The sequence below is a fragment of the Diabrotica virgifera genome, chromosome 3 (genome assembly GCF_917563875.1).
Source record: "Diabrotica virgifera virgifera chromosome 3, PGI_DIABVI_V3a".
NCBI classification, from domain to species: Eukaryota; Metazoa; Arthropoda; class Insecta; order Coleoptera; family Chrysomelidae; genus Diabrotica; species Diabrotica virgifera.
In genome coordinates, this window is record NC_065445.1 from 256,542,608 (window position 1) to 256,564,649 (window position 22,042).

Here is a 22,042-nt window from a genome sequence, read left to right on the forward strand (position 1 = left end):
GTCTAATAAAAACAATGCCATACATACATGTAAAATTAAAGTTGATGATCATAGTCTAGAAATATTATCATTTCTACATATTTTCCGGTCATTCTAAGCCATTTTTTTCTAGTCGTGATAAGAATAGTATGTATTTATTATTAAAATCTAATGTGTTGCATTTTTATTTTCAAAAGAACTAACATCTGTAAAATTCTGCGAATTATCTACCTCGACAGATCGTATAGACATCTATTTCTAGATGCATGCTTTGTTAAATGATATACCTCCCTCTGTTTCAGCTACTTCTCAGCGCCCTGTAATCCTGTAAAACTCTTCATAGCCTTCGCCCTTCATAGATAAAATTTTAGTTAACTGTACTGATACCGAACACTCGTGTAATACTGGTCCGACTCCGATATCAACCGAGTAGATACAATACCCAAAATCAAAATAGGTACTCGCTCTGATACGATTGGTAAGAAGTAACGAAGTAATCAGAGTAACCAAAGTAATCAAAGTAACGATTTGTCTCTCTGTATAGTAATCGTTACTGTCGGCATTCGTAAGTAACGAGTACTTTGTAACGAATAGTTACTTTTTCAACATTACTATACACGAGTGTGGTCAGACCTAAAACTAGGAAACACAAGGGACAAGGAAAGAGAGGTAGAGAAAAACCGAGTGGAAGATGGAAGGATTATGCAGCAGAGAACTTGAGAGAGTTAAAAGAAGAAGACACGATGAACAGGAATTGGTGGCAAACAAGATTAATGAACAGTGATCTCCGAAAACCGAAACATTGAGGAAGAAGAAAAAGAAGAAGTGCAATCCCAGAAAATTTGGTAAAGCTTTAAATATGGCTTTAACAAAAAGCTTCAAAATTGATATTTTATTTGTCGATAGGTAAGTATAATATATCTTTTTTTTCTTATGGCAAGAGAAGGCAATCTTAATTAATGTTAGTAAATATGTATAATAGAAGAATACGTATCTGGAGACAGATCACGAAAAAGAACAAATAATATGTAAAACAAAGACCAGGGTTGTACTCACTTTGTGAGAGAACCGTATAACCACACTGTTATGTAAGTATGGACAGAAGTGGATATGTTCAAAAATTTAATACCTTTTACAAACTTCTATTGTCCTTCATTTGTCGGAAGTTGAACGTAGGCCCCCTCCCCTTATTTTTTCACTCTTCTCGGTTCAGTGCTAATCCTATCCCTGCGTATCTTTTTAGGTCATCCGACCATCTCATCTGTGGTCTGCCCTTTCCTATTTTATGGTCCCAAGGTCTCCAATGGGTTATCGCTTCATTCCATCTTCCGTCTCTTTGTCTGCTGTTATGTCTTGCAAATTTCCGTTTGAGAGTAGTTGCATGTTTGTTTACATCTTTCACTTTCCGTTTTATTTCTGATCCATGTATTTTTCTTTTTATCACTTAGCTTGATACCTAGCATCTGCCTTTCATGGCACTGCCCTTTGAATCTTGGCCATCTTTCCATATTTTCCTTTGTGAAGGTCCATGTCTGAGTGCCATGTACAAACTTAATTATGCTAATTACTAAAATGTCTTAACTTTCCCTCCGCATCATAGATTTTCTTGGAGATACTTAGGTTATTGAAATAAGTAAAAGAGACGTACTCACAATAATTTATTAATTACTCATGATGGCCGGTTTCGCTGTCTATAATATGCACAGCATCATCAGGTCCCGGTAACAGTAAACTAAATGATGCCGATACAACGCATATAACTTTTTAAAATATTTCTGTGTGTATTTGGTGCCCAGTTTACTTTCTGGCAGTGAATCCGCATTGGTAATACCCAACAATAACTTGTAAATAATGTCAATATTTTATATGCAAGTATTAACAGAGTAACGCCTCTATAGTTCAGGCAATCAAGTTGACTACCTTTTTTATATTACGAGCATATTATTATTCCCTTTAGCCACTCCTCTGGTATCAATTCGTTCTGCCATATAAATACTATTAGTTTATGGATCGCTGCCAAAAGTTGATCGTTAGCTTCCTTATACATTTCAGTTAAGGTTTTGTCGATTCCTGGGGCTTTATTATGTTTAAGCTTTTGGATGACACTTGACACTTTTTTTGTCATTGGTGCTTGAATGTGTAGTTGCTTATGTAGATTTTGATGATTTTCTCTGTTGTCTCCTTCTTGATATGTGTACATCCAGCCAGTTTGTACTATCAATACAACATCATTTTTTTTACCATTTAACCTTTCCTCACTGGTGCGGGATACATTTGTATCCCACAAAGCGAAATTACGTTGTAATTGATTATATTTGGTCCCCATATATTTTATCTTTGTTTAATGGGTCTCTTTTTGCATCTATTACTAATCGTAATGATATGTAAATGTTGTAATCCAAATTAACTAGTACTAAAAAATAAAAATCAAATTGGTGTACCTACAGAGCCAATGGAAAATTAAGTTCCAGGTCCATCTAGTCATATGTCTAGTAAACGTTGTATTATATGCCCCAGAAATAATGACAAGAAGAATGTGTCAAAAGTGTACTAAACCAGTTTGTTCAAATCATAGGTTTGCCACAAAAACAATTGTAGGTATTCTTTGTAAGGATGATAATACGATGTAATATTTTTTTATTATTATTTTTTAATACTTAAATAGAGTTAGTTAACTGTTTATATGGGAAATAAGCCACAATTAAATTTAAAAAAATAATTTTATTAACGTTTCGACGCCCAAATCGGGCGTCGTTGTTAAAATACAAAATACTACTAAATTAAACAAAAATGTTGTTGCTAAGTAAAATATTCTTCTAATAGTTTATTTAATCTGACTCATTTATATTGGCAATTCAGACATATATACATTTTAAAGTAGAAGGCTTTAAAATGATACTGCCAATATTTATGAGTTGCGTTCCTGGGACGACTTTACTGAAAGATAGTTCATTCGATTACATGAAATCAACCCAAACTCAAGAATATCCATTTTTTTCTGGTTTTTTCCTGGTTTTCCCTCGTGATTTACTATGGAATATTTAACGCGAGAATGAACTATCTTTCAGTAAAGTCGTCCCAGGAACGCAATTAATAAACATTTTCCAATATCATTTTAAAGTCTTCTACTTTAAAATGTATAATATATGTCTGAATTGCCAATATAAATGAGTCAGATTAAATAAATTATTAGAAGAATATTTTACTTAGCAACAACATTTTTGTTTAATTTAGTAGTATTTTGTATTTTGACAAGGAAACCCGATTTGGGCGTCGAAACGTTAATAAAATTATTTTTTTAAATTTAATTGTAGCTTATTTCCCATATAAATAGTTAATCATAAAAATGCCACAAGGAAATAGCTTCAGAACAACATTAAATAGAGTTTGATAACAATGGTTTTTTATTCATTTAGCATCTCACTTTTAGGTCACTAAAATCCCTTAAAATCTGCATGCGACACATAACTTCGAACAGGCACACATTTTGTATTCCGTTCGGGTTAAATACATGATAAATTATATCTTTGAATATTATTTTTCTCTTACTTTTCTTTCAGCTCACAAAAATGCTTACATGTCGAATGTGTTTAAATATGTATTTCAAGAGATTGAAACCTAAACTTATATTTTTCTCCCATACTATACAAAATAAATGATAAAAACATCACGGTAAACAACTATTCTGATAAATCGTTATCTATCGATTTATAACACCGCTACGATTTTTTCAATTATATTTTCTATATTTAGTTCAAAGGTAACGGTTGAGTTGTTGTCACGTTTTAACAGTTTCTGTATCTACTAAGGTCCAAAGTCCAAAAATCTGTTAATTGTTTATTCCAATTAGGTCTAGTAACCTTATGGTAATTATGCTCTCTTAATTAAAGCAGGAATGAAATAAAACACAATCGACAGATCTTTGAACCCTTTATTCGAGACTATTAAAACTTTGCTACATATTATCCACCTTCATATAAAAAATATAAAACTCTTACCGTAAATTATTGATTGATCAAGATCTGTTTCGAATTAATAATCAATGTGGTTTTGCGTAATCTTTGGAGATAAAGTACTTTTGTTTAAATTCACTTGAAACCTTTCACCACAACATATAATATCAATAAAATTTAGTTACAATGATTGTTTTAAAAAGATTCTTCTAACGGCTTAAATTTAGCACATGTGTCATACAGATTATTAATGATAAAAATTAGTCATTAGTCTAAAGTCTGTTACGAAATATTCCACCGCAATTTAACCTGTCAATTAAGTAATTAAATGTGTGCTCCATCTACCGTGATAAATCATTTCTGGACTGAAGATGAAAATTAAGTACGTCTGTAACGACTTAGTTAATTCCACATCAATCAAAGGCTTTAAAGTGACTATTTCGTTCATATTTTTGGGACAGAAAAGGGATGTTATTGGTCAAGGTGATGACCAAAACGACATCAATGCTACTGAATATTTCAAGACTTCAAAGAAGTTAAGAAAAGATGAGAATATTGACTCGTGGTGTGTCACTCTTTAACTGAAACGTCCAAATACCACCCTACTCACTAATGTGAATCAGGCACTTCTTTCTTAGCATGTTTTTACCAAATTCCAGTAGTTTTGGATAGGTAGGGTCTTTTGATTCAAACGATTAAAGCAGGGAGATGATATTATTCAACCTGTGTCTAGAATATGTGATAACACAGTTGAATATAGGAAAAGCTAATCTAACAAACAAATAAATCAATACATATTGCCGTATATGCCGATGACATCAGCATTATGTCTCGCAGAACGGAAAAGATGGGAGAAATATATTCATAATTAAAAACAGGGGCAAAAGAGACCGGACTAGAAATAAATAAGCAAAAGACAACAAAGCTAACACATGCTAGAGCTAGGGGAAACAGGCGCACAGTTGAATTAGAGGACGATATTAAAACTTTCGAAGATATTGTCCTTAAGAAGATATTTGGACCTATTAACGTAAGCTGAGTATGGAAATCCAGTACAACCATGAACTCTACAAACAGTTCAAAGAGACACCGATCTCAGAATTCGTTAAAATTCAGACTTCAATAGTCTTGTCTCTTTCATAGACTTCAATGTAGTGACTAGCCCATTGAAAAGAGCCATAGATGGTTAAATGCAGGGTGGAAGACCAGAAGGAAGGGCACGGAAAAGGTGATGAGGAAGAAGTAGCAGCGGGGCGCAAAATTTGCTAAACGTGAGAACCTTGAGAAAGATCGGCGCTGGACCGTCAAGGTTGATGGCATAATTTAGATGAGGCCAAGACTCGATTTGGACTATACTATAGTGCCATTGGAGGGAAAATTTCAAAATAATGAAATGAACAAAAAAATCAATTATAGATTAAAACTTATCACGAACGATGTGGTTTGAGGGTATAGGATTATAGGATGGAAAGGCAAGCAGCAGTGACTTTATTTTAGTCCAGTCGGGTTAGACGAATAACAGGCCTAACCTTGCATTAGGAGCTGCCCCAAATTTTATTTTTCTAATCTTTAGGGGGGGTCAATAGTAGTGTAAATTTAAAATCTCAACTGAATTCCGCCGTTGCGTTAGCCGCCATCTTGATTTTAAATGAGAACCGTTTTTGCTCAATATCTCCGCCATTTTCAACTTTTCGACAAAAAGTATAACAACCAAAATTGTTGAAAATGTGATTTTCTATCATTTCCATTCATACAATTTTTTCGTGCCGTCGATATTTTCCGAGTTATGGCGGAAATAGTGACAGTTAGAGCATAATTATTGAATTATCTCGTTTACTCTTGGTTTTACGACAAAAATGTTCCTATACGAAAATTAAGAGAATTAAATTTTCTACGCATTTTTGATTTCTTTAATTTTTTTTTTGCTAAAGGTAATATTTAAGGTAGTACGTATGCGGTAATGGCACGAGCGCAACAACTGATTGATTTTGTAGCAATTGTTATTGTTCAATATTTACGCCATTTTCAACTAAAATTGTTCCAAATATGATTTCCTTATTTACGCCATTTTCAACTAAAATTGTTCCAAATATGATTTCCTACAATTTCTTTTTAACAATTTTTTTCATGCGGTTGATATTTTATGAGCTGAGTGGGAAAATAGTAAAAAGTGGTGGGGGGAACATAATTACTGAATTGAATCTTGTTTCCGAGCTGCCAAAATTTTATAGTTCTATCCTTTAGTGGAGATCAATAGTTGTGTAAATTTAAAATCTCGACTGAATTCCGCGGTTGAATTAGCCGACATATTGATTTTAAAGGAGAACCGTTGTTGCTTAATATCTCCGCCATTTTCAACTTTTCGACAAAACGGTTGGAACTAAAATTGTTGGAAACGCAATTTCCTACAATTTATTTTCCACAATTTTTTTATGCGATCGACATTCTCCGAGTTCGGGGGGAAAATAGTGGAAGGGGAGGGGAAGCATAATTATTGAATTGTCTCATTTATTATTACCTTTATGACATAATTGTACATAAACAAAAATAAAGAGAATTATATTTTATACAATTTTTGAAACTTCCAATGAAATACCAAACAAATTAAGTACATAACAGACATAAATAATAACTTATATGCATTAAGTTCACTTAATTTTATTAACTAGCGGGTTTTATTGGTTGAATCTGTCTGTCGATAATTAAGTTTCATGTCAGCCAACATATTTTAATATTTCAACAATTTTTTTTAAATTTTGGACCCTGTTGGGGGGAATTTTCCCATTCTCCCCCCCCCCCTTGTAGACGCGCCACTGGTTTTCTCGAACAATTGTAACAAATCGTAATTGCAACAATTTCAGTCCTTACACTTTTTGTCTAAAAGTTGAAAATGGCGGAGATATTAAACAAAAACAATTGCTATAAAATCAATCGGGTCTTAAACCTGGGTTTCCTCGAAAGCGGCACCGACAAACTGTGACAGTAACACTGCGATGAATTACGTCAGATAACGGTGAAAAATTCAAGGTTCTTCACTGGGGCAATGGAATGTGCAAGCTCAGCAAGCGGTGGCTTCCAACGCATCCTTGGAAACCAACGCTATTATTTTGCATGGTACAGTTTCTTATGACGTCATTCATCGCAGTGTTACGTTCTCAGTTTGTCGGTGCCGCTTTCGAGGAAACCGAGGCTTTACGCTCGCACCTTTACCGCATACGTACTACCTTAAATATTGATTTGATCAAAAAAATTAAAAAGATCAAAATTTTACAAAATTTAATTCTCTTCATTTTTGTATAGGTTCAAATTTGTTGTAAAACTAATAAAAACGAGATAATTCAATAAATCAATAATTATGCTCTATTAACTGTCACTATTTTTCCCCTATAACGAAATTATAGAAAATCGCATTTTCAACAATTCCAGTTTCTACACTTTTTGTCGAAAAGTTGAAAATGGCGAAGATATTGAGCAAAAATGGTTCTCGTTTAAAATCAAGATGGCGGCTAACTCAACGGTCAAATTCAGTCGATATTTTAAATTTATACTACTATAGGTCAAATGCTATACCGACTGAGCCAATTTTTCATCTAATCTTTGTTTATAAAACAATGTAAAAAGATAAATATCTACATACAACATTATTTACAAAATAATAACAATATACTGGAATAATATAAAACGTAGCAGCCAAAACTTAAAAATTTATCTAATAAAAAAATTTGTTAAAATCACAAATATCATGCAGCACTCTATATCTACTTGATGTCATTATGGGATGAGATCCTCTTCCTAAAATATTCAAAGAAACACCACAAACATATAATTAGTTTGTTATACATTAAACAAAAATAGTTCGGATTGTGGCTTAAAGCGACTTATAAGCTTGTACTGTTATCTAAAAAACGAAACAAATCTTGATCATAATAATACACAAACAACTTCTTCTTAACAAACACTTCTTATTAAACTCAGTCGATTTTGAAACATATTGTTTATTTTCGCCATATTCTTTATTCAATAACATTAATGTACAAGATTTATTTAACACAAATGAGTAAAACATACATTTTGGGTAATGAACAATAAAATTCTGTTGCCAGTTGGATATAAAAATTAATTTGATGACCAATTTGTGGACGAACCGATATAATTTTTTTTGCCATTTTTACCATAAATCTTGCACTATTTTAAAACATACATTGTAAATGTTAGTTTATTAGTATACATTTTTTTAGATACAGTAAATTAATAAAAATATGGCTCTCTTCATCACAGATAAAATTCACAATACAAACACTGAATGAAAAAATCTCAGAAAATATGTTAATACAAGAAGAAATATGCTTAAAAGAAAAAAAGGTAGATGTAGATCATAGAATAGGGTAGATATGTTTTTGTGCGCCTTAGTATTTTGTGCAGTATGTGAAGGTTGAGTAAATGCCTTGTGACTATGTAAAGTTTGTCGTTTCCTGTGCAGTGCCGTTTATTACATCCGAATGACCGAGACGCCTCAGAAAAATCACGTGCAAAGAAAAGCTTCAATTGGACGGTGAAAACTTCGGCAACCAAGCTATAAAGGCATTACGAAATAGATAAACTCAGAAAGTAAACGAGAAAATGGGCAAATTTAAAGAGGTTCTCAATATAACTAATAAAAACTCCACTACAAATAAAATTAGGGACTTTTTTGATAAAATCGTATTTTCTGAGATTTTTCATCAACTTTAATTCCCCCTTTAATCTTTTTATTTATCACCAATTACAAATTTATACTTTTATATATTTTCAATAACGGAACCCCCTTTACAAAATAGTAACCCAAAAACACTGGTTATTTTAATAAATAAATTAGATACAAAAATATTCTAGCATCTTAAGATTCGGTTCCATTTTTTATAAATTAGGTAAACTGATAAAAAAAAATTCTCACCAAACTGATTAACATGACTATCGTTCTCATAATTCGTTGTGAATGACAATTAAATTCACATTTTAATTTGAGCAAAATATCACATTAGTAACTTTCATTCAAAGGCAAATTAGAAATATACATTAATTTGGTACCAACATAAGCTATCAATCCTCCAACTCAGTTGGTTGTTACCTTATGTCACACCCAGACGTTATCGCCCTTTTCGAGTAAATATCAGTATGCCCCATTTCGATTAAATCTTAAATCATCGATATATGTCGTTTAAGTTTTAATTTTATAACATTTAAAAGTTTTTACACTGAATTGGAAGTGTCTTTTTGCAAATGCTCGAGTAGCTAATCATACCACATGTTTTTTTAGATTAACAGTCAAAATTTTTCACCTTTTGTTTATTAAATTAAAGTGAGATTACATACTTTCAGGTTTCATTGAGGAAGTTCTGATAGGAGCGAAAACGTTTTGAAAATTGTAATCCTTTTTGATATTTTTACTATTTTAGTAATTTTACTAGCACGCCAATTACACTAAAAGTTTTTTATGTGATTGTAAGTTTGTTATAACTCTAGTTTACAGCCGATCACTGGGAATTACCATTTTCTATAAACTTCTCCTGGCTATTATGAAATTCCAAATATATGTAGTATGATACAATTGATCCAAAAGAACCCAGACATCCAAAGTGAAAGTTATCCTCCAACTCCAAATTGTTCTATATGGTCCACATAATGTTCAGAAAAAAGTCACACCATTTTGAGCGTCCGGTTTGGGGAGGAAATGAGGGAGAAGTCGGTAAATTAGTGTTTTTTTTTATGTTTTTCGTCAATATTTCTGAAACTATGCTTTAGCGTAAACAATGTTCTATACAAAAATGTTCTACATAAAATTTAAAACAAAAAAAGTCCTTTTACTGAGGGTGAAAAGTGGAGATTTTCGATACTTCTTATATTTTTTGGGCAATTGATGATGATTTTGGGTGGTGAGGTTGACGTTTCTTCAAGGGCTTATCACTAACATACCATCGGCCACTGAAATAACAAATTTTATTTACAAAACACAATCCTGTTAAAGGAAATTTCTTTCATCAGTAATAATATTATAAATTTCCAAAAAAATATAAAAAGTATCGAAAACCTCCATTTTTCACCCTCCGTAACTCTGGAACCGTTGATTTTATTACAATTATGTTTAGGACCTTTTTTGTTTTAAATTTTATGTAGAACATTTTTGTATAGAACATTGTTTACGCTTAAGCATAGTTTTAGAAATATTGACGAAAAACGTAAAAAACTACTAATTTACCGACTTCTCCCCCATCTCCCCTCCAAACCGGAAGTTCAAAATGGTGTAACTTTTTACTGAAGAATATGTGGACCATATAGAACAATTTGGTGTTGGAGGAAAACTTTTACTTTGGATGTTTGGGTTAGGCCTTTTTTTGGACCAATTATATTATACTACCTCCGTAACTTTGGAACCGTTCATTTTAGAAGGATTATGCATAGAACTTTTTTTATTTCAAATTTAATGAAGAACAGTTTTATATAGAAGGTTGTTCATGCTAAACTGTATAGTTTTAGAAATATCGACGAAAAACGTAAAAAACTACGAATTTACCGACTTCTCCCCCCTCTCCCCCCAAACCCGACGCTCAAAATGGTGTGACTTTTTTCTGGAACATTATGTGGACCATATAGAACAATTTGGTGTTGGAGGATAACTTTCACTTTGGATGTCTGGGTTTGGATCTAGTTATACCATACTAATAACCATACTAATAATAAAGTCGGTCTTGACGGTCCAGTTAGCTGGGGCTGTCTATCGACAAGTTTAGTGGATTTGCGATTTGCGGTCGCTGGTTCGAGCCTCAGCTATGTCATGAAATTTATAAAAGGCCAACGCCGTAGTATAAAACTCAATAGAGTCTACGGCTTGGTCTGGATAAACTGGCGTCGGATCGGTCTATGGAGGAGCGGTACGGCAAGGGATAAGGGCTTGGGGCTTGGTGATACTCCTCCATAGATCCCCACCGAAGGGCGTTGACGCCTAAGAACGGTGTATACATACATATACCATACTAATACTGCTTCATCTTATTCAACTAACTGAAATTACATTCACAGGAACGGCGAGCATGGTCAAAGAACGAGTCCAAACACTTCCATTCCAAAAATGGGCTGTCGTTTATTAACCTTGCTCTAGAAAAGGTAATTCGGGAGTTCCAGATTAACACAAATGACCCTATCTGTGCATACAGTACTGTCCAGCCAATCTGTACAAATTGTCGGATATGCAGATGATATCAATATTATAGATACACAGAGTCTCTGACCGATTGCATTGAATTGGACTAAATTATAAATACCTAAAAGACCAAATATACAGGGTGTAACAAAAATACAGGACATAAATTTAATCACATATTCTGCGACCAAAAATAGTTCGATAAAATTATAGTGAAATTTGGACACCCCATAAAAATTTTATGGGGGTTTTGTTCCTTTAAACCCCCCAAACTTTTGTGTACGTTCCAATTTAATTATTATTGTAGTACCATTAGTTAAACACCATATTTTAAAAACTTGTTTGCCTCTTAGTACTTTTACGAAAATTAGTACTTTAGAATATTTGTCAAATCTACCACAAATTTGTATATGGTTAAGTACGATTATGGAGACTTAGTAATAATATGAAAATTTATTTATGATTTATATTTTTAGGTAGATTTTAAATCATATTAAAAAAGAAGCCACATCTCGATAAAAGGTGCCTTATCGAAAAAATACAAAGAGGCAAAAAAGTTTTAATGATATTGAACGTAACTAATGGTACCACAATAATAATTTAATTGGAACGTACACAAAAGTTTGGAGGGGTTTAAGGGAACAAAACCCCCATAAAATTTTTATGGGGTGCACAAATTTCACTATAATTTTTCTTTAAGATGTTCCTGCCATAAGAATGCCACATGTCCATTTTCAATAAAAAATCTCTAATAGTTTTCCATATAGTCGAGAAAATCGATTTTCATTTTGTAACTTCAAAGGGCTGTCACTTTTTTTATGTGCATATTTGTACAAGGTAAGTTAGGTTCATTCGAACTATTTTTGGTCCCAGAATATGTGATTTGATTTATGACCTGTATTTTTGTTACACCCTGTATAAATGTGATATACTAGGTCAAGCATCCAGACGCCTAGAAGAATAATTGAAGATTTAGAATTGACAGATGTGGAAACCTTCATATAGCTAGGCTCCTTGTTGGTTAAAGATAACATCAGCAAAGAAATTAAAAGAAGAATAGTGCTTGCCAATAAGTGTTACTATGGCTTAAAAAGACAGATGGCCTCAAAACTATCCAGAAAAAATGAAGTGACCGTCTATAAACATTAATAAGACCAGCAATGCTAACATATGGAACAAAAACGTGGTCACTTACAGAAGAACCAGAACTGCTTAAATGTTTTCTGTTTGGAGCGAAAAATTCTATGAAGAATATATAGAAGAATAAAAGAGCAATGTTTGTGGCGCAGGCGTAGCAACTTTGTATTCAAGTTTCAAGGAACCTAAAGGTGTAAAATTCATTAAGGTAGCACTCCTTAGATGGATAAAGTATGTAATCACGCGAGAGAACGGAAAATCAAAGAGACCAGAAAAGTTTTTGATTGCATAGGGCTTATTGGACAGACAGCTAAAGGAAGACCGATACTTGGGTATCAAGATGACTTAGAAGACGATTTATTCCTTTTGAGTTAGTGCATGAAGAAGTACATTGTAGTGAAGAAGGCTTTGGCTCTTAACGAGCTGTAATGCCATTGGATCATGAAGTCTTTTCTATTTCTGTTTTGTATTCAGTCCATTCTTCTTTTTTGTTAGATATTACAAATATAGAATATTCCCAATAAATGATTGAAATATTCTCAAGCTGGTAATTAAAACAGAGAGCAGATAATAGCGTAAAACATGAGAACAAGAATATAATGCGTCCAATGTATACCAGCTTCTGCTGTAGGTATATATTAACTAAATAATCAATACAATTATAAAGTAATCAATTTAATAAATATCTGGAGATTCAACAAAGAAAACAATAGCTACATATACAAATAAAATCAATATCACTTTGTTTAAATTAGTATTTACATCATTCGGCAATAATCAAAGTTTAAATGATAACAAAACTAAGCTCAAATTAATCTACTACATTATTAAATTAAGTGGAACCGAATCTTCATAACACCAAAAACAAAACAAACTAGCAAAAAGATCTATAAACATAAAGGTTATCAAAAGAAATAGAAATGTAAGCAACATCTAGTCAGATCCATTATTACCTCGTTTTTCTCGAGTCTTTCCCTCTTGTGTTTCGGAAGAGGAACCTTCTTCTTGGCCCCTCCTCCGATAGTGTCCCTGAGGAACGTCGGAACCGAGCTAAAGATAAGCTGCGGCAGGCTTAATTCCTCGTAAGGTTCGGGAGAACCAGATCGTGTTGACATCGGACTACTATCGGGGCTGTTGTGTGGGGTCGCCGTTGGCGTGAAACTGTTGGGGCCGCTTGGAGTCGGCACGCATGATGGGGTTATTGCTTTTATACCTGAAATATGGAAACATTTTTTTTAAATGAAACATGAGAAAGAAAAAAATGAAAAAAAACGAGTGGTGTCAAATCTGGAGGCCGAGGAGGCCAAAAAATTTCAGAAACCCGATGTACTTATAACTTTTCCATCAAAACAATTTTCAAGGTATTGCCTTACATCTAACCTACTGTTACATACTTAATACTTAAATGCATCGCTAAAATACAAGGCACACATTACCTAATTGAAAGAATGAAAGGTAATACCTCTTCAAAGTTCATTAAATTTTTAATGAATTTAGTTCTGTGAAAATTTGCTTATCATTTTTTTTACCGAAATGGAGGAGTTATTATATTTGTAATAAATAAAAACAATGTTCGGTATCGGTAGTTTGAAAAAATCTGTAAATATTTTTTTCAATGAGAAGGTTGTAATTACATATTAACACGTAGTTTTAATTCCAAACAACTGTTTATAATAACAGTTTTCGACATTGTAAAATATAAAGGTACTTTACTCTTGAACGAAATTCATATTTTTTACAATACTCGTATAAGATTGATAAAATTTGATATATGCTAGTTTCCACTTGGGCTTTAGACCACGTAGAACTTTTTATGAAGAATAACTTTTTTCGTAAAATTAAGAATAAAAAAAGTTTCCCATATATGTTGCCAACTAAAGTGAACAAGCTGTATATAAATTTCGAAAGCGAAAGACAAAAATCAGGCTACGTTAAATATAAATTAGATATGGAAGATATACACTGGTTACTTATTTCGTTTTAAATTAATTGATTGTTTAATAAATTTATAAGATGTAAAATAATAAAAGATAAAAAGTTAATGAATAAAACAAGTTTCTCTTTGGCGGGGAACTGAACTCCAGTCATTCGCGTGCAACGTAAAAAAGTAAATAGACGTGATGATAGCCATGGTTTTCGTGACGTTAATCCAACGGAGTATAATATGACTTGTTTGTATGAGTTTATACTCTATTTGCATGGGTAAACTGCTGATGTATTGTCGGCATAAAAGTATCCTAACATCAACGAGAAGTCTTTTGACTTCATGTTTCTATGCATAGATGTCGCTACAACCTTAGAATGGTATATTATTTGATTCCCATTGATGAGCTCACTAACGAAGAAGCCTTTGGTGCCTGTTAGCTTCCTTGTATACCGTAGGCCCTAGATATAGCATACTACCCTGCTATAATCCCAAAGCAGCGTCAGCGGTATAAAACGGGAGACTATTATTATTATTTTAACCAAGAACTGTTATCAAACATGGTTCAGTATTTCGAAAAGTATGTACACGAAACAACCTTAATTATTTTAAAGTGACTATATCATCACTGAAAAGCTTTACTGGCCTTCTTATATTATCCGGTTATCACACACTACTTCGTATTGATATGTACTGGTCATAAAAATGAAGATAGGCCTGGACTTATTGCGGAATGCAATGCGCCGTAACACATTTAGACAAAATAGAACAAATTACATTTATCCGACAAGTCACTACCGTTTCACCTTGCGGTCCTTATGAGAGTTCTTAGCGCGTGATGCCGATTTTATCAAAAAGAATTTGTAATCGAACTAGAGAGATTAAATTAAAACTGTTTTAGAAAGACAATCTACAATTTTAGGATTCATATGCGTAATAAATATACTTATATCAAATAAACTTAAACACATACGAATCCTAATTGTAAATTGTCTTTCTAAAATAGTTTTAATTTAATCTCTATAATGTTCGATTACAAATTATTTTTGATAAAATCGGTATAACAGCGCTAAAAACTCTCATAAGGACCGCATTGCCTATGTTCCCTACACTGTAAAGTCAAGGTGGAACGGGCTATAGATAAAACTGTATACAGTATGTGCCAAGTATATTTTTGAAATGTTTTGGAAATGTTCATAAAAAATTGAAATTACAGCTTTTTAGACAATAGAGAACCAGTGTTGACAATTTTTTTTTGAAATTTGATTTTATGACTTTGAATTTTTTTTGTAATTTATGTTAAAAAGCATCTAAAATTTTGGATTTTTATATTTCAACCTTTGACTTTAATATGTTAAATATTACGTTTCATGGGGAAGGGGACCGTGTAACGTATCAGCTGAAATGATGCTGACGAATATAAAATAAACTAACCTCTTTCATTTAACATCTTCGCTAGTCCTAGAGTGGTGGAGAATGTGCTACAAGAATTGCGCCTACTCGAAGCCATGGGTGTTTGTGGAGGTGATGGCTGGACGCTGGAACATATCGAAGCCATCCTGCTGCCCCTCTGGCTGTGCGTCACCGACGTAGTACCATCATCGGGATGCATTATGGTGCTATTAGTATAGGTGTATGTGTGCATTGACGTATCGAAGAGTTTACCGGGATTTGAGTATTCCTCGTCTTCTTCTAAATCACTGAGGGCGTACGATTCTAGGCCGAGTTCTTCTAATTCTTTTCCTCCTCTAAAAATAAACATTTGGAAGTAGATATAGACGTTATAATTTCGTTAGACTTTGTGTTACCTTATTTTAACACCGGGTCTTTCGTCTAAAATACCACCGAAGGTAGGTTGAGCTAGCTGCGACCACTGGTGTAACGTCTTTGAACCTTCCATTGGCTTTACGATCTGAAGTTTCTCAGGCAACTTCCAACCAAGATAGTTACAGGAGCCTGTTGACATTAAACTGTCAGGTGTTCGACAACCGAAGGGCAGGTACGAATCGCCTTCGTAACTAGAAATAAAAAAATATTTTATTCAAGAGCTAACATTAACAAATTATGAAATTTTAATATAAATTAATATGGTTTTATGAAATAATTTACCCTCCGTATGTAGGTCCATGTTGGAGATTTGCTCTTCGCGCCAGAATCTCTGCAGGCGTTAATCTCTTCAATGCAGCCTCCAGCTCTGTAGCACCAGGTACTCCCGGAATGCCCTTCTGGGGGCCGCCTCTGTGTAAAACAAAGATTTCTTTTATAGCACAGAAATATACATGGCCATTAGACAAAGCCAAGCATTATGCGTGCAGTTGTGTTAGTGTATTAATGGCCACATTTTTTGACAGTTAGTAGCTGAGAAATATGTAAAGCAAGTGTGATAATGTGGGAAATAAAAATCAAAAGGTACACGTAGTAAAAGCAAGACCATACGGAGTATAAGGTGATGAAGGGAATAGCATAAAGATATGAATAAATAATTCATAGTCATGAATGGAATTAAAAATCACAGTGAGGTAATGAAAACAAACTCTAGATACAAATAAAAAGAATACAAAATGTAGCCTATTCTTAGCAACAGAAGAATTGTCTCAAAATTGATAAAAAGTTCATTGTTTTTTATACAATGATAAAGACCATAGAACCCTACATAGTCAGCCAAGACGCACGATGAGTTGTACAATGTACAGCACCTGTAAGTAAGTAAGACCACGCAGATACAGTTGTCTCCATCATTTGTTTCACCCTGACAGGTAGTCAATTATTTCTTAAGTTTCTCTCAGGAGAATTTCCCCTCACTCTCATGTGTAAAACATTTAATGTGTGTGCTGAAGGAAAAGACAGTTAACTAAGTAGTAGTATAATGTAGAGAAGATGCCAAAAAAAAGCAAACAGTGATATACATGATATGTAAATACTTATATTAAAATAAACACACAAAACTACTTACGGATATCCTTCTTCCGAGTCTGTATGACTAGAATCCGTATCAGAATATCCCGTGGAATCTATACTAGGATATCCTAAAGAACTGCTACTATATATAGAACCAGAAGATCGTCTTAGATCGGCACCAGTTTGCATCCTCGACGACGTTCGAGGTCTAGAGTTAGCACCAGTACTGCTGACGTAACCGCCCATGCCAGAATGGAAGCTACCGAGACTATCACTGCCGCTTAAGGAGTTCTGTGAGGCACAACGTACTGTTTCGAAGACTTTCTTATATTGGGGCCTGGAAATAGATAGTTTGTTTAAAAGTTACAGTGCTAAGAAAAAATAACAACATATTTTATATTAAAACTTTTCTGTTGAAACTTTATTCCATTAAAATATATTTACCTAACCTTAACACTACTGAAATACAGCAAACATTTGATTTATCCAATCGTAATTTTCTCAAATAAAAACCCCACATTGGGCGTCAATATGTAACATTACTACTCGTTGGGAAGTCAATTAAAGACGTGTATTTCGTGTATCTGTATCAGAGTGTATCATTACCTCCATAATAATACTGTTTGTCTATTTTTCTACATCTGAAAACAGAATATAAACACAACGGTCGGACCACACACACTCTAGGTCACTTAAACACCATACGTGGCTGGTTGGCGATCCCCAAATGGCAACATCCCTTGCATAGGCGCCGAACAGGGGTTTGGTTTGTTACAGTTGTAACATTGTCAGCATTCATACATTAGCAAATTTTTCCTCAGTTATTGAAATATATTCTTAAATATAAATTAAAATATAATTTTATATGATCTATACTTACATCATATCGGTACTGGATATTCCAGAATCAGTACTGGGTTCAGAATGCATTGACATGGACAGTTCGCTCTGTAAACTGTCGTATGGCCCAAGGGCCGTCTGTCCGAGAGAGGAAAACATGTTGATTCTGGCACCGGGCGTTTGTTTCTTTCTGAGCTTGCGCAGTTGCTCTTGCGCATCACGGAACAGCGCTTCGACTTCATAGTAGCGCGCTTTGAATTCTGACAGTTCTACCGCTAAGCTGCCTTGATTTTCTTTGGTGATTTGTAGAAGACCGTTGGCTTCATCGTTTTCAGCTAATACCTAGAGGACAAGAAAAGAACTGTAAAATTAATTGTCTATAAAAACAACGTACAAAACAACTGGAAGAAAAAATATGTGAGCTTAGTTTGCATATTGAGATATACCATCTAAGATAATTAGTGTTCAACATGGCATCATTGCTGCCATCAATGTTTGAACATGGTTGGTTTTAATTTGAACAATTCAATTATCATAATGTTCACTTCTTACCTTCTGTAATTTGCCTTCAGTATCTTGTAGTTGAGATTGCAGTGCCAAAATTTGCTCGTGCTGGAGTCTGCTTTCTTCTTTTAATCTATCCAATTCGTCCTCCAAATAAGTCATACTTGAATTGGCACAAGCTGTAAACAAAATGTAGCTATGAAAATATGAAATGCTTAAAAACTAATTTGGATAGTAGTAGAAAAAGTGATGGTTGAATATTGTAACAAGAAATAATAAAATTAAGAATGTTAGGGAAAATGTACATGTGAGCGATCACAATCACATTAAGCTTACTTAATTGTCCTGTGAGATCTTTGAGTAACCTGGCTTCTTGGGCTTCAATATCATCAGCGCAGGATGCTAACCGGCAATATTCAGCTTTTAAGGCCTTGTTTTCATCTTCCAGAGAAGCTGGAACAAAAATGTATAGTCATTAAAAAAAGATAACATATTAAAACATAAGTAAATATGTATAAAAAATATTGTTGTAGAAATGGTTGCTATCTTGAAACTTATTATTACGTAGCTGCTTTGAACTACTTTTTTACCACATTTTTTTCATTTTTTTATGCAATAAAGTCACAAGTATTTAACAAAAAATAGATCTTATTAAAGCTTCGACTAACGTTTCTGAAAGAAATAAGTTTTTTTAGCCAATAAAGAGAATAAAAATCTTACATGTCACAGACAGACAGCTGTCCAGTTTACAACACCCAACGATCAAATACAATCAAATACGCTATAACATATGAGTCATGATAATATGAAGAAAAAAGCAAGAAGGAAGGAAGAAAGAATAAAAACGAAAAAAGGAAGAAAGAATATTTATTTTTAAGCTGATTGTATTTTTAGCTTGTTAAAAACAGTTTTTTTGGTTTTATTCAGCACATATAGAAGAATTTTTAGTTTCTGTAATTCTTATAATCCGATATCCAGGTAAAAGGAGTTTAGAGAAGAAAAAGTAATTTATATATATATATATATATATATATATATATATATATATATATATATATATGTAATATTTTATTGGACAAGTTATCACCCCAGTCGCTGATACTCTGATTAGTTGTTTTTGTTATCAGATATCCTAGACCCAATTTTATTAATAAATATGTTGATCTTTTACAAATCGTTTTGCTTACATCACTCAATTAGAAATAATTCCATTGGAAACATGGGTCATGACACTGACGAATTATACTGATTATAGAAGCAATAAAAAGAACCAGTATTTTCCTACCTCAACCAGTGTAATTTATGACAAAGATCTTTTTATTTGAGGAAATTTTAGTTATCACAATGGGTGTCAAACATGAAACGTTTAACTTGGTTTAACCTTGAATAGAGTTTAGCAAACAGTTTAAGTAATAGTAATAAAAGGTAAATTGAAAAAAAAAACGCAAGGGCAAGAAAATGAAAAAAGTTCAGTGAAGCGATCTTCTCTAATAGGTTGTAGATCTTCAAGGACGATAATTATTGTTAAAAGCTCTCACATTTTTAAACGAAAAAGTCCTTTTCATACTTTTGTTGACATCTCCATTTTCACTTTTCAATCAAATCGCTCGTCCTATCGGGAATTCAAATGATCGCTTAAGCTGTCTTCAAACTAGTTACTGCACTTACTGCTTCTTACTAGTTAATTACTGCAAGTTTCCAAACTTAAAGAACACTTCTATTTAGTCTATTTTCTGCAGAAAACGATGTCATAAGTGCGTTTGCAGAATGTCACTTGTCATCCAGGTGAGATATTATCTTTGAGCATCCCAAGCAGTTTCTTATGTTGCCCCATTCGTCTAAGAATTTCTACGTCGATTTTATGTATATACGGAGTATTCATCTCGTGGCCTAAATTTCAAACACGCAAATTGTTTTTCTATGTTAATGCGCAGAACATCCAGACCATACATTCTTAGCTAAAAGGTTACATGACTACGCAATAATCGAAGCCTAAGTTCCAGGGAACATCAATCACTATTTGATAAAAGCCTTGACGCAACATTTTGAAATTGTTTGTAATTTTTTTACTACCTTTAATGCGAATTAACCACAATTTCAGTTGAAAATACGTTTATTTTAACGCTTCGATTTTCACGTCGGAAATCGTCCTAAAAATATTCAAAAAATGCCACAAGAAAATAGCTTTCAAGTAATGTCTTTGTTTTGTTGTAGTTTAATTGAAAATAAAAAGCAGTTATTAGTTGAAAAGTAACTGAGTGATTTTCATCTTCTTTCTTTCGCAACGCACAGTAAAATCCTTTTTTGCTTCAAAAAATTAAAACGTCTAAATAAAGTGAGAATGACAAAAGCAATCGAAACCGGTGAATTAAATGTCAAATTTAATATACTTTTGGTATAGCAATATGAAGTAAAGTTGTAATGATAATGCAAGTATAACAATAACAATAATCTTTGCCTACAATGATGACTTACTACTATAAAAATAACGAGAGATGAACTGTTGTAAATATTGAAAGTATTTGGCGGAAAAGCTAGTGAATATAGAATACAGAATGATTACAGTAAACGAAGGATTACAATAAACATACAACAAACTACATCGGCACCATAATAAATGAAGAATGGACTAACAAGTAACAAGGCGATAAGAGCAGCATCGGAAAAGCTAGATCAACCTTTATCGGGATGGAGGTCTTCTTCAAGAGCCTCTCTCTTGGTATAAAAGTAAGAATTCTGCGTGTCTAGGATATCCTTTTGTATGGTGTTTAATCGTGGACCTTGAACGATGTTCTCTCCTACAAACCATCCTACAACAAAAAATATTTGGAAAACGAGGTCCAGGAAAAAGACGAATATCCTGGTTAATGAATTTCAAAACTGGTTCAACACATCTGTACAACTTTTCCGGTACTGAAGACTTAAAACAAGATAAAGATTGCCACGATCATTGCCAACATCCGTCACCGATAGGCAAATCAAGAAGAAAATAAACATTGTTAACAAAGAATATTGTTAATCTACGTACAATAATTCGAATAATTAGTGGCAGCCGTAACGAGTGTCACGGGGGTGAAAAAATCAAGATAAAATAAGTATTCCCTTGTTTTCGTAACCCACTATTGGAGGTTTTCGCAATTTTAAATTGCGAAATTGTACATATACAATATCTAAATGTCCCCAGAACTGATGAGATGAGGCTGAATTGTATTTCTGTTGGATTTCTAAGAAAGAAAAAGTAAAAAGGGCTCTAAGCAGTAGGTAGGTATAAGTGGTAAGTAAAAATTTTTAGAACGCCGAAATTAAAGAACAGTGGAAAGTTCTGGAGAAAACAGAAGAAAAATGGACTGGCTGAGAAACCTCAGAGAATGGTTTGGATGCAGCTCTTTCGGGCTGTAGTGTCAAAAGTTATAATAGCAATGATGATTGCCAACCTTCGTCGCGGAGATGGCACGTAGAGAAGAAGGAAAGTCGGTCAAAATTAACAAAAAATACTCCGGGGATTAACACACTTGTGAAGAATCTCAGGGAACAGGGGCAAGAAATATTCTAACGTGAGCGAAGTAAAATAAAGAGACTCGTATGTACTAAAAATAGCCAGAAACATTCAACAGTAATCTACGAAGAGTA

At 33.3% G+C, this 22,042-nt stretch overlaps 1 protein-coding gene across 6 annotated transcripts in view; it reads right to left on the reverse strand.

Moving 5' to 3' along the window:
- LOC114338747 (trafficking kinesin-binding protein milt) overlaps positions 1–22,042 on the reverse strand; it is a 318,823-nt gene that overhangs the window by 16,197 nt on the left and 280,584 nt on the right. For 5 of the 6 annotated variants that reach the window (XM_050647317.1, XM_050647318.1, XM_050647315.1 and 2 more), the window contains 8 exons: positions 18,749–18,865; positions 18,461–18,591; positions 17,949–18,250; positions 17,124–17,405; positions 16,280–16,408; positions 15,979–16,188; positions 15,605–15,918; positions 13,200–13,459 (listed from right to left, as the gene is read on the reverse strand). In XM_050647317.1, coding sequence (XP_050503274.1) covers positions 13,200–13,459; positions 15,605–15,918; positions 15,979–16,188; positions 16,280–16,408; positions 17,124–17,405; positions 17,949–18,250; positions 18,461–18,591; positions 18,749–18,865 — 1,745 coding nt within the window. The remainder of the gene's footprint in view (positions 1–13,199; positions 13,460–15,604; positions 15,919–15,978; positions 16,189–16,279; positions 16,409–17,123; positions 17,406–17,948; positions 18,251–18,460; positions 18,592–18,748; positions 18,866–22,042) is intronic. The other variant, XM_050647316.1, reaches the window with a different exon arrangement.